This window comes from Eutrema salsugineum, unplaced genomic scaffold (genome assembly GCF_000478725.1).
Source record: "Eutrema salsugineum unplaced genomic scaffold, Eutsalg1_0 scaffold_15, whole genome shotgun sequence".
NCBI classification, from domain to species: domain Eukaryota; kingdom Viridiplantae; phylum Streptophyta; class Magnoliopsida; order Brassicales; family Brassicaceae; genus Eutrema; species Eutrema salsugineum.
Window position 1 is genome coordinate 7356177 of NW_006256867.1, and position 13031 is coordinate 7369207.

Consider the following 13031-nt stretch of genomic DNA (forward strand, 5'->3'; position numbering starts at 1 on the left):
GGACTTGCCTAAACGATTTTTTACGCCAGGAAGTGTACCGGAAATTGATAAAATTAACAACCGCTGCACATTGTCGATTCTTGGCCTCGTTAAGCAGTACATGGAAGCAGAGTATAAGATAGTTTTGCAAGATCCAGTTTTTGGGTCGATTGTGAAGATGCATGAGAATGGTCTTGGGTATTCGGCAAGGCTGATCCACAGCATTCTCGGCAAACAGCTTATGACAGACAAGAAGCACGAACTGTGGTTCATTTTCGGACAGCGACCTCTTCGATTCTCCATGCAAGAGTATTATGCAGTTACTGGTTTCATGTTCCGGGAGACGAATAACGAGAACTGGGAAACCTGGGAGAAAGACGGTGGATTCTGGAGCAATCTGTTGGAGAGTAATGCAGGAATAACCCTGAAAATGATAAAGGATGTTCACATAAAGTCTGCTAACAAATGGAGTCGCGAGGATAGGTTGAGGTTGGTCTACGTGTGTATTATTGCGGGTTTGGTTATGGCGCAGAGTATTTACGTTCATATCCCGCGCAAATACATTATGTTGGTGATGGATTTGGAGAGGCTGCATAGATACCCATGGGGTCTTACGTCATTCGACTTTCTGGTGGAAAACATTAACAAGAGTAGTGCGGGGCTGCGAGAAGGGAAGTCGTATACTCTGGATGGATTTTCTCTAGCTCTTCAGATCTGGTTGATGGAAGCAATACCTGTTTTGGGGACAATGATGAGCACAAAAGTGAAAAATGCGCCAGTTACCATTCCTAGATGCACTAATTGGAGTGGATTTAGCGCTTTATCATTCGGAGATATTTCCCGGCTAGAAAGCACCTTCAGAGATATTGTGAGTATTGTATTTATTAAATTCATTTGTTTGGTTGATTTACTTATATTTACACCATCTCCATAGTGGTCTAACTTTATTTTTTTAACAATTTATAACAGGATGACATCTACCCGTTTATCTCTTGTACTGGGGATTTCGACGTTGTTGATTCCGCTGAATATGTTAGAGATGATGAGATGACAGATGGGAGAGTAGATTGCTTGAAGAACATGATCAGCCATGGGACAGATTGGAGTACACAAGTTTGGGAAATTGATGGAGCTGGTAGCAGATCTTGTACAGCTCGTGCGGAAACATTGGCCACCAATGGCGATAACGCATGCGAAGCTGAGACACCGACTTGCGTACCAGGTTACATCTTTGTTTAAAACTCTATCTAGTGCCTTTGAGGTTGATTTGTTATTTTTTTTCTTGATTCTTTTTCTTCCAAATACAGGTGACAAATCTGTTCCAAGCCGCGGGAAAAAAAGGGTGCGTGATCCTGGTTCGGAAGCACGTAAAAAACAGATGTTGTGGGAACGAGCTGTAGCAAAGGAAAGACATATCGATGATGGTTTACAATCCCTTATTCGAGATTTGTTTCAGAGTGCACTTATACCTTTGGAAGAGAAGATCGATAATCTTCAAGGGAAAATTGAGGGTTTAGAGACTTCTGTTGCTGCGTTGACAAGTAAGATAGGAGCACCGGCTCAAAATGCTCCACCCATCAATGCAACAAGATCAGAGGAACCATCTACAAGTGATTTACCCACAAATCCTGAAACTGTTCCGCTTCCTAAAACGGTACGAAAGACAAGAAACTCTAAGCGATGATTTACTAGTGTACCAAATATAATTCTGGTATTGTTATATCTATAACTGAAAACTTATTTAAAATGTAATATTGTATTTATCTTTTGTAAAATTATTTAAAATGTAATATTGTATGTGACATATTGTATTTATGTTTTGTAAAATATTTGGTTGTGTTGTTTTTGTCTGTTTTTTGTTGTTGATTACTTCTAAATATTTGTTTGTATTGACAGACCGTTATAAACGATGGGCCTTTGGCGGATCTCCATGATGTTCAGTTGTCTCAGTTATCAGACATTGATTTAGGATTGGGTACCCAAGAGTTCCTTGAAAAAACTTCAGGCCATCTATCTCAAGATTCGTTTGTTAACGGGTTTGATCTAACACCGGCTTTACAGCGAATGGAACATATACTGCCGGTACCCACCGTCAAGAAGTCGTCGACTTCTAGGAGAAAAAATTTCAAAGTACCCTCATTTCCAAATAATGGATACAGAGAAGATGATCCTGATTACAGTTTAGTTTTTGTTCCTGAATCACGCTTCGAGAAACTACAACAGTGGTCAATGGATAAATCAAAGTAAGTATTTTTTTTTACATAACGTTGAGTAATAGTGTTCTGAAATTCACTTGAATGAAAAGAAAATTGAGAGATTTTTTAACAATTTTTCAGTTCATTAAAATGTGGTCCTGTGGATTTCACATTCGAGGTTGCGCATCGGATTATCAGTTTTAGGAGTTGGCTACATACACCGGTACGTAATTACCCAAATACAAATATTTAATTTTTCTTCTTAGTGTAGTTGTATTCAGACTTATGTATTTTTCCAGGATATGGATGCTGTTATGTACTTATTTCGTGAGTACACAGCTTTGCGTCGATGGACTGAAGACCGTGTGGTTTTTGTGGATTGTTATTTTGCTGCCCAACTCGAGGGTGCTTACAAAAAATTGTTGGAGGGTAAAAGAACCTTTGAATTCAACAAACGGCTCCTACATTACGCTATCGGGGAGTTACCATCACATGGGAGAACAAAGAAGATTTTCGACGTTGATGTTGACAGACTTTACGCACCGGTTAACGTGAATGGTAATCATTGGATCTCTTTGTGCGTGAATTTTGTTCAAAGAACTGTTGAAGTCTTCGATTGTAATGGATTCAAGTATGGAAAGTTGGTAGAAGCATTCTCGGTTCTCATGCCTCGACTAGTGAAGGAAGTGCAGTCTCCTAAGAACAAGAAACAGTTGAATGTGAAGCCCTATGGGATCCAATATGCTCAGGTGAAACGGGGAAGTAATAAAGCTCAATGTGATTGTGGAGTGTATGCTTTGAAATACATTGAGTGTCACGCACGCGGGCTGGACTTGTCTTTGATGCATGATGACAACATTAACATTGCTCGTATGAAGATAGCATGTGATCTTTTTGATGCTGCAAACGATCCTGTCTTCATTGACCGAATGTCTAGGTATGAAACTACTTGCTTGATTTGTTTTTGTTTTTTTTTAACTTATTGGTGGAATTCCTTATATGACCAACAATTAACAGTTGTTTCGCTTCTTATATGACCTAGGTATGAGCCTATTAGCTGGGAAACGGAGGAGATTGACCTTGATCCAGATCTCTGAGAAACTAATTCGTATTATTTGTTTTTTTTTCGTTAACTTATTTTATGATGTACGACATTTTTATATAAAGTTTTACATGTTTTCTGCTATATTTATGACATTAGTTTGATAAATGATGAACGTTAATGGAAATAAAAATGCAGCGAAATAGTAAATCGATTTAAGCTGAAACATATGACAACATGTTGTTCATTTAAAAACCAATGTATCGCTTTAATAAAAAATCATTCAAGCTAACCTTAAATAAATTTGTCTATACACAATTATTGATTTCCGACCTAGCCCAACTGGTTTCCAATAAAAGTACCCTACATACGGACATGAGTTCGAAGCCCACCGAATGGTGGGTAATTTTTTTAATAAAACCTCATTCAATCAAACCTTAAATAAATTTGTCTGTACACAATTATTGATTTCCGACCTAGCCCAACTGGTTTCCAGTAAAAGTACCGTACATATGGACATGAGTTCGAAGCCCACCGAATGGTGGATAAGTTTTTTAATAAAAACTCATTCAATCTAACTTTAAATAAATTTGTCTATACACAATTATTGATTTCCGACCTAGCCCAACTGGTTTCGCACTCACATCTCTCTTCTTAAAGGAACAGTGTTCGATCGGTTTCGCACTCACATCTCTCTTCTTAAAGGATCAATGTTCGATCCTTGGTGAGTGTTTAAATTTTTTTTTTTGTTCCTTTACGATTTACAGCGCAATGGCAGTAGGTTCATCAAAACCTGTAAAAACCCAGCGAAAATTTAACCAAGAATAAACTGTTTTGCAAATAGAATTCTAAAAAAAAACAATGTCAACCAGTTCATAAACTAGAGAACAGAAATGCAAACATGTCCAAGAACTAAAAAGAGATGCCTAGATAGGCATGTCACATGTCCCTCTCTTGTGTCCTTCTAAACCACAACGACTACACTTATGTTTTTTAGTCTGCTGTGATCCCTGTAAATTACGTATTACGTCTTCCACCGTCTCATATCTTCGCTTGCGTCGTCTACCAGCTGCTCTCCGTGTTTCTGGTGCAAGAACTTTGGAATTTTCAATGTCCAATGGGACGACCCATGCATCCTCTGGAACGGCTATTGGATTAATGCTTTCTTCGTAAGCTATTCTCCATACGGCAGTGGTATACCTAGAATGCAATGTATTTTCAATGTAAGAAAAAAAAATTCGAATATTGTAAAAGAAGATTAAGATTGCTATATTAAACATTGCATCAGTAAGTGTGTGTGGTTCCTTGTTCACCGAAAAACCAGCTTTGATGGCATGTCTGCAAGGGATTTTTAACAGTGTGTACTTCCCACAAGTACATGTCCTTAGCTCCAAGTCAACTACACAATCGAATTTGTCTCCTCTAACCAAAAATCGATTCAAGCTAACTGGATGACCCGGAGTGATTTACCCTTCTCAATCCGCCTGTCAATTTTTTTTTCGATCTCAATAGTTAATGGGGCATTATGCTTTGAGCTTACTCTTCTTCGATCATAAAACCATTTGGTTAACATTTCTCTGATGTTGTCCAACAAAGGAATGACAGGAAACTCTCTGGGTGCTAACAGAACAGAATTCATCGACTCAGCTGGGTTAGTGGTTCGGATGTCATATCTGAATCCAGAAAACTTGCATCGCGCCCACTTTTCCACACCAGCCTCCATCAAGTATTTCGCAACGAGCGGACTTATGTTGCGAATATCATTGAATCGCCTCTCAAATTCAGATACCCTATATTCTTTTGACGCTTTTGCAATTAAACCAACCAAACCCTTTGTCTTGAAATGAGATGCCACATTACTCAACAAATGATGTATGCAAATTCCATGTGAAGAGTGCGGATAAACTCTAGCAAGTGCTTTAGTAACAGACACATTTCTATCTGACACAAAAGCTACACCTTGCCCATCAGCTATAACGACCAATAGCTGCCTGAAAAACCACTCCCAAGACCGATCATTCTCAGAATCAACAACCCCAAATGCTATTGGATACAAGCTGGAGTCACCATCTAACGCTGTAGCGACAAGCAGAACACCTTTGTATTTGCTTTTCAAAAACGTGCCATCAACAACAATAACCCTACGCATAGCTCTATAGAAACCTCTAATCGACTGGCCGAAAGCAATAAATAGATATTTGAATCTATTATCGGAATCAGTTTCGAAATGAGTATGCGTACCCGGATTAGCTTGTTTCAACATGTGCAAATATTTGGGAATTTTGCCATAACCTTTTTCTGGAATTCTTTTAGCAACACTAACTGCATTTTCACGCGCATCCCAAGCATGTTGGTAGGAGATCTCGCATCCATACTCACTTCGCATAAATTCCATGATTTCCCGAGGTATTGGCCCTTCTTTAACACCTTCAAACCTATGCATAATCTGTAGTCCAATTGTTTTCGCTGAAGCTGTTCTACCGATTTTTGTTTTTTTCGATGGAGCACATGTATGTTCAGCAACATACTTGTTTATTTTGAAATAGGTTGAGCCTTCTAAACATTCTGCACGAACGCTCCAGGAGCACACCCTATCTTTGCAGCGTATTGACCAGATTTTTTTTGTAGATTTCGTCACATCATAATCAAAGTTGTGCTGCATTGCACATATTTCAAAAGTCGCTTTCAAATAGTTTTTGCTTTTGAAAAGTTGCCCCTTCTTGACAGCGTCTACTAACCAACACCGAGATTGGATTTTTTCATCCTCCTCACCAAAAAAAATATCTTCAGCATCCTTGCCAAGGCCGTCTAGCTTACGAGCACCTGTTGTGCAGCCATCATTTTGCAGCTGTAAGACTAAAGGTTCAGGTTTTTCCTGCTGTTTCTCATCGCTGCCAGAGTCAGAGGGCTCTTTATTCAAATCAATGTTGACAAGTTTGCTTCTAATTGCAGATGGACCTGTCAGTGTCACACAGAGCCGAACTGAAGGGTTTTTTTTTGCATATCCAACAAAATTTTTAACTTGACGATCATTTGTGATAATGACTGGGGGAAACCCTGATTTATCAGTCAAATCACTAGGTAGATAACTGATTTGAACATGCTGATCGACGATACCATAGTCCTCTTTCACCATCATTTTTAATTCCTCAAAACTTGTACTCGATTCCAGAGTTATCAATCTTCCTCCTTTCTCTTCATCGACATTAAAATCCCACTCTCTCTTCAAACCAGAAGTCCATAATCCACATGTTACGTAGGTTTGTAACATATTTTAAAGCAGGTGGTACGAAAAAAAAAAGGAGAAAACGTAAAAGTTATGAAGAAAACGTGAAAGTTTGTATGTTGAAGGAGAAAAAACGCAAGATTGAGGAGGAGAAGAAAAAAAATGGCGACAGAATTCTCTAAATTGAAAAAAAAATATTTCAAAAATTAATTAAGAAATGAAATATTATGAAAAGGAAAGAAATATATTCTCCTAGATCTGCTCCTAAATTTTCGGAAATTCATTTAACTGAATTGTAGAATAGGTATTCTATAATTATAGAATAAAGGGTTTCCGTAGAAATGAGATTCTACTAAATTTGTAGAACAAAGCATTTCCGTAGAAACCTAATTCTACTAAGATGTAGAACAAAGAGTGAACTATAGAAATATAATTCTACTAAACTGTAGAACAATGATAAATTTATAAAATACGATTTCACAGCTTTGTAGAACATAGAAAGAAATGTAGAAAACTAATTCTATATTTTTAGTAGAAAACTAATGAAATAATAGAAAGCCTATTCTATAATTTATAGATTTATAGAATGCACTTTCTACTAATTTGGAAAATATTTGTAAAACAAATGTTTAAAATTTTTTAAAAAATATATTCTATTTCAGAAAGTATTCGTAATTCTCTTTTTGATTTTTCCAAAATTTTTTAGACTGTAAAACAATTTTTTTTTTAATTTTCGAAATCCTATAAAAGGGTATTTATGTCCAAAAATAGCCAAATTTGAAAAAGTTTTAAAGGGACAATATTACAGATTTTTTGTCCTATAAATATAATTGCCCCAAGAAATTATTTCCATCTTTTCCAAAGGGGATTTTACATGATTGTACTCTCTTAGGCTTAACTCTGGACCGATAATGGGCCGACTCATTTTAGTAGGAAGTACTTGTAGTTTTTCTTTTGTACTACATGCATGTACTGCTTTCTCTCATTGCATATCCAACAGAGTACTACTCCAACACACAAAACTGAAAACTTCCAAAATATGGTTGGAAATAAAATTATATTCAAAAATACTGTAGAAAAACGACAAATTTTAAAGGGCCCGACGAAAACTTATATTAATTTCTTTTTGCCTAAAATATTACTTCTTCGAAACTTTATATTTTTTGTCGACATTTGTTAGAATCTTAAAAGTAAATTTTATGAACTAAACCCATCAAGTAGGTAATCCCAAAAAAGAACAGTTCACTATGCAACTATGACCTTAATTTATATACATTTTATATACAGTGGTTTTTGTGTATTACAAATATGTTTCTGAATAATATTTACACCTGCCTAACACTTTCGCGTACACGTAATGAACTTCCAATTTAGAGGGAGAAACAAGCATCCCTGTTGACACGTGTCACCACTGCACCGACCTGTGGCGCGTCACGTTTTGCAAGTCCGGCTAACTCCAAACGCCGATGAGTCGACGGACGAGGAAGATTTTCCGGTACGATGGTCTCGAGTGAATTCTCAAGCCAAGGCGGGCAAGTTCTCTTGTCGCTCCACCTCCGCGGCACCACCTCTTTCGCCGACGATTTCACAACCGCCGCTTCAACTGACGCCACGTCACTAGTCTGAATCAGGCCGATCACAACAGTCGCTGCCACAGCCAAAGCAAGAGAACACTTGTTCTTCCTCGGCTCTGTCTCATCCTCTGTTCTCCTCCTAAAATTCGTGATACTTGTAATTGGTGAATCCAAGAGATGAAATAAGTTTTTAAAATTGATTGATTTTGTTGAAGAAAAGATATACCAAGAGATCCGTGATGTTGTCTTGACTAGGGGAGATGATAATTGTTTAGAGTTGGGATCTAGGAGAGGAAGATTCAGACAGCAACTTATTATCCCTGCCATTGTTATTCCCCTGTTTTTTTTTTTGGTTGCCGTTAAAATCCACCTAAAGCAAACAAATTCTGTGCCTCTCCCTCCTATATATAATAAGTAGAATGTTTTTTTTTTTTTTGTTAAAGTATAATAAGTAGAATAGGCCTCTATAATATTAATTAGCAGCTTTTATTTAAATATATACAAATTAAAATTTTAACAATATTGATTTTTTTTGTTAAAAGATCTTCATTAATTAAAAAAGTTTGCAGGAAACAAATAAGAACCAACAACCATACATAAACGAACAAAAAAAAAAACACAAAGAAGCAGATGTGAAGATACAAATGGATCCAAAAAGAGAGAGAGGCGGCATAGAGGAAGCCAAACATGACTAGGGGCTGGGCGTAAAGGACAAAGGACGTCATCTAGCAGACCAGATACTAAGAAGACGAGGGCCTAATTCGCGACCCAAATGCTGCAGAGCGAAAGCTCTGTTTCGCACCACCGTAATGATTTTCTGCAAGACTGTTTCCGGAGGAAGAGTTGCCATGGTGGAATCTGCGATTCCTTTCCTTCCATATCTCATACAAACAGGCCTGCCAGCCTTGTAAGAGAGCCATAGATCGAACAGCAGAGGAACTCGCGATCGGAAGCCACTAAAGAGTGGAGTCCCAAGAAGAGGAGCTGGACGGAGAAAGATGTAAGCGGTTTAGAACTTCAGCCCAAATATAAACCGAGTAGCTACACTTAAAAAACAGATGGTCCCTTGTCTCAGCCGAGCTTCCACAGAGGAGACATGTTGATTCGACGTCAAGTCCCCAAGAGGAGAGCCTGGCAAGCGTTGGATTTCTGTCTAACGAGAACAACCAAGCATTTGTTGAGTGCTTGGGGATAGCCACTGAGAACCAGACTACACTATGCCATTGCAGCGTGGGCTTCACTTCTCTTATCCTCATTCAAATATCTTTGGATACAAAGCGGTTACAAACCGTGTTACAAACCGACCAAAAAGCTCTATCAGCATCATTTGATACAGGCAAAGCGGCAATATGAGCCAGTAGCTGTAGCTGCAGACCAGACCTCGCCGGTGGTAAATCCCAACCTGACGCCGTACGATAGTCATGCACTGGTGCATCCAGAGAAATGCCGAGGGTTGCAGGGCCTGAAGGACCAATAAAATGAATCAGAGATCCAAGTGTGGTCCAGGGGTCCCACCAAAAGTATGTTGCATCCCCACGTCCAATCTTGATACTAAGGAATGATAAAGCTCTTGGACGAAGTTTGAGGACTCTTCGAAACATCCATGAGAAGGAGCTGCCTTTTTCATTTAACGACCAGAAGCAAGCTTTAAGAAGATAGGTGTTTCTAATCCAAGCCACCCAGATAGAACCTGCCCGAAAATAAATCATCCATATCAACTTCAAACCGCATGTCTCATTCCAGCTTCCAATCGGCCTAATACCTAGACCTCTTTCAGACTTTAGAGTAGTGACCAAATTCCATGCCACTTTAGCGCTAGTCTTACCATCAAGCTTTCCATGCCAGAGAAAAGCACCACACATGGAATTAATCTTCTGAATAACTTTCTTTGGCAGAAAAAAAGCAGAAGTCCAAAAACCGATAATACCCGAGATGACGGAATCAAGAAGCCTTAAGCGTCCTGCCAAACTCAAGTGCCTATGAAGCCAACCATTCATCTTTGATCTGATCATCTGCAAGAGCGAGTCACAATCTGAAACAGAGAGCTTTCTCGTGCACAACGGGAGTCCAAGATAACGGATTAGAAGCAAATCCAGCGCTAGAGAAAATTTATTGTTTTATCTCTTCCAAAACTCCATCAGCGACACCCAAGGCATACATAGAGGTCTTACTCAAATTAACCCCCAAACCAGACATCTTTTCAAAAAGCAAAAGGACAGTGAAGATCCCCGCCACAGATTAAATGTTCCTTCCACAAAAATCAGAAGATCATCGGCGAAAGATAGATGAGATAACCTTAGACTTTCACAACCCAGATGAAAATTGAAAATCCCATCAGAAGCAGCTCTATCAAGCATTAAGGACAAAATATTCATGGCCATAACAAAGAGAATGGGGGAAAGAGGGTCACCTTGGCACAGACCCGATCTACCTTTAAAATAACCAGAGGTGACAACATTTATGTTTACCGAGAAAGAAGGGGAGCAAATACACGCTCCGATCATGGCAATGAAGTGCTGCGGGACCTGATAAACTTCCAGTGCACACAGAATAAAATCCCACAGAATTGTATATATCAAAAGCTTTCGCAATGTCAATCTTCAGTGTAATCCTCGGCTTTAGTTGAGGCTTATGATAACCTCGAATAACTTCTGATGCGAGAAGGACATTTTCCAAGAGCAGCCTGTTTTTAATAAAAGCCGTTTGATTAGACTGAATGATATCAGGAAGGATATTTTTTAACCTGTCGGATAGAAGTCTAGTGCATAGCTTATACACCGTATTGAGGCATGATATAGGTCTAAAATCCTTCAGCTCGTCGGCACCAGGTCTCTTAGGGATTAAAACCAGCGAGGCGGTGTTCATCAATGATGGCATGAAAGCAAACTGATAGAAGTTCTGCACTGAGACTATGATTTCATGACCAATGATATCCCAAGAGGCCCTAAAGAACTCCACAGGAAACCCATCTGGTCCTGGAGTTTTCTTGAGAGGTATCTTGAAAAGCGAGGCCTTTATAGAGTCTTCCGAGAATGAAGCCGAAAGAATCCCCTGATGAACCGCAGAGCATCTAGAAAGCATCAGTCTATCGAGATAAACATTGAGATAAGGGCAATATTCACCTTTGATCGAGCAGAAGATGCCTGTGTAGTAAGCTTGAGCCATGAGGTGAACCTCTTTCAGAGATGAAGTTCTGGAACCATCACCTTGATGCAAGTATTTGATGGCGTTGGAAGCATTTCTCAGTTTTGTGATGAAGTGGAAAAATCTGGTGTTTACCTCCCCTTCCGCAAGCTACTTAATCCTGGATCTCTGGCGAAACAAACTTTCCTCAGCTAATCTCAAAGCAAACCATTGATCTCTGGCAGATTGTTTGGAGGTAAAAGTCGAAGGGGAGGGATCATTTAAGGCAAGCATCTGCGAGTCCTTCAGCTTAGAACTAGCCTCCAAAACGCGTTTTTCAATCCCACTGTAATTCTCTTTAAGAGCGACTTCAATGGACGCTTCAAACCCTTTAACTTAGCACCGATATTTTTAAGACAATGAGCCAGCTGGCCATCACCCACCCATTCTAGAGATACCACTTCTAAAAACTGAGGCAACTTGGTGAGGCAATTAAAAAACTTGAAGGAACGCGTACCAAAATCTGGAGGCGGCGTGAGGAGTTTGATGAAGCATGGAGTATGGTCAGAGAACTCTGGCGGCTGAAAAGTGCAGTGACTCGATGGGAATAAGCTTATCCATCTATCGTTTATCAATGTACGATCCAGCTTTTTACCTGTTGGAGCAGATGGTCTTTTATTAGAAAATGTGAATCTAGGACCTTGAAAAGACATATCTGATAAGTAGAGCTCGGACAGACAGTCCCCGAATAATCTCATGTCTGTCGTGGTGGTGATAAGAAAAGGATTGGGTGACTCTGAGGGATGAAGAATTTCGTTGAAGTCAACAACCACAAGCCACGGTTTTGAGTTAAGGCCAAAGGAGATGGATGTATCCTTCAAAGATTGCCACAGCTCTCTCCTCTCTTCAACCTCAGTAGATGCGTAAACAGTTGTATAAACAAAAGCTTCCCCACCCTCCAAAGTAACCTCGCAGGTAATTGATTGTTTATCCAAAAAAAGAGGTTGGATTGTTGTTGGTTGCTTGAAAATTAGCCAAATCTTCCCAAGAGGCGAGAAATGGTAATTACAGATAATGGTCCAGTCAGGACCTAAGGTTGATAAAATATCGTTCTTGCTTGTTTCACTAATGTGCGTTTCCAGAAGGGCACCAAACGCAATCGATCTAGAGTTGATCCAACTGGCGAGAGGGCGATGCTTCGACGGTTCATTAAGTCTCCGCACGTTCCAAAAAAATGTGTTACACATAAAAACGGATTAGAATTGGTGAAGACCCCCTTTAAGCGGAGGGATATCGCCACCGGTTACCGGGGAACGCTGTGATCTCCTTAACTTCTTCTTCTTCTGATGGGAAGGAGATGATGAGGAAGGAGAGTCAGTAAAAAAAGCTGGAGGAGGATGGAAGATAACTAATTCCTGGCCAGAAATAACCGCCTTCTCCTCTCCTGACTGTTCTGAAGCATCAGAGCTTTCGAGCTTATCGAATTGGTTTGCAGTCGATAAGACCAATTCAGAATCCACCATCGTTACCCTTCTGGGAGGAAGAGTATGTAATGCCTTAGAAAAACCATCATCCACTTGTTCCGTCGAGATATTAGCAATCGAATTTTCCTCCACAGCTAAAGAGCTTGACGACGAGGAATGGGGCTCAGAGATTGCCCCTTGATGCTTCGATGTCTTTTGGAACGTGATATATTCATAAATTGCATCATTTAATGTACATATTCTAGTCTAAATCATGTCTCATTTGCATGCATTTTAGGTCTTTAAGCATTGTTTTAGGACTTAGGAGATGCATTAGGTCCCAATGAGTCTTTGCATGTTTTGAGTGTTTATCAGGTGTATTTGGAGCTATTTGGAGCTGAAAAGATGGATCCAGGAAATGGAACGGTG

General features: G+C 39.3%; 4 protein-coding genes across 4 annotated transcripts; 2 read left to right on the forward strand and 2 right to left on the reverse strand.

The window, feature by feature from the left end:
• Nucleotides 1–1715, forward strand: LOC18022284. The gene is made up of 3 exons (XM_006405167.2): nucleotides 1–847; nucleotides 949–1201; nucleotides 1287–1715. Exons 1-3 carry the CDS (start codon nucleotides 101–103, stop codon nucleotides 1661–1663), a joined length of 1377 nt encoding a protein of 458 aa, XP_006405230.2. The 5' UTR covers nucleotides 1–100; the 3' UTR covers nucleotides 1664–1715.
• Nucleotides 1716–2043: 328 nt separating this feature from the next.
• Nucleotides 2044–3271, forward strand: LOC18022285 (ubiquitin-like-specific protease 1A). The gene is made up of 4 exons (XM_024158274.1): nucleotides 2044–2222; nucleotides 2316–2397; nucleotides 2474–3111; nucleotides 3217–3271. Exons 1-4 carry the CDS (start codon nucleotides 2044–2046, stop codon nucleotides 3269–3271), a joined length of 954 nt encoding a protein of 317 aa, XP_024014042.1.
• A 706-nt stretch (nucleotides 3272–3977) lies between these two features.
• Nucleotides 3978–6355, reverse strand: LOC112088117. The gene is made up of 3 exons (XM_024158275.1): nucleotides 4776–6355; nucleotides 4238–4416; nucleotides 3978–4009 (listed from the first exon to the last, which is right to left on the reverse strand). The coding sequence occupies exons 1-3, from the start codon at nucleotides 6353–6355 to the stop codon at nucleotides 3978–3980; spliced, it is 1791 nt and encodes a 596-aa protein (XP_024014043.1).
• Nucleotides 6356–7688: 1333 nt separating this feature from the next.
• On the reverse strand, nucleotides 7689–8391 carry LOC18022286. Its single transcript, XM_006405170.2, has 2 exons — nucleotides 8243–8391; nucleotides 7689–8155 (listed from the first exon to the last, which is right to left on the reverse strand). The coding sequence occupies exons 1-2, from the start codon at nucleotides 8341–8343 to the stop codon at nucleotides 7813–7815; spliced, it is 444 nt and encodes a 147-aa protein (XP_006405233.1). The 5' UTR covers nucleotides 8344–8391; the 3' UTR covers nucleotides 7689–7812.
• Between the last annotated feature and the right edge of the window lie 4640 nt (nucleotides 8392–13031).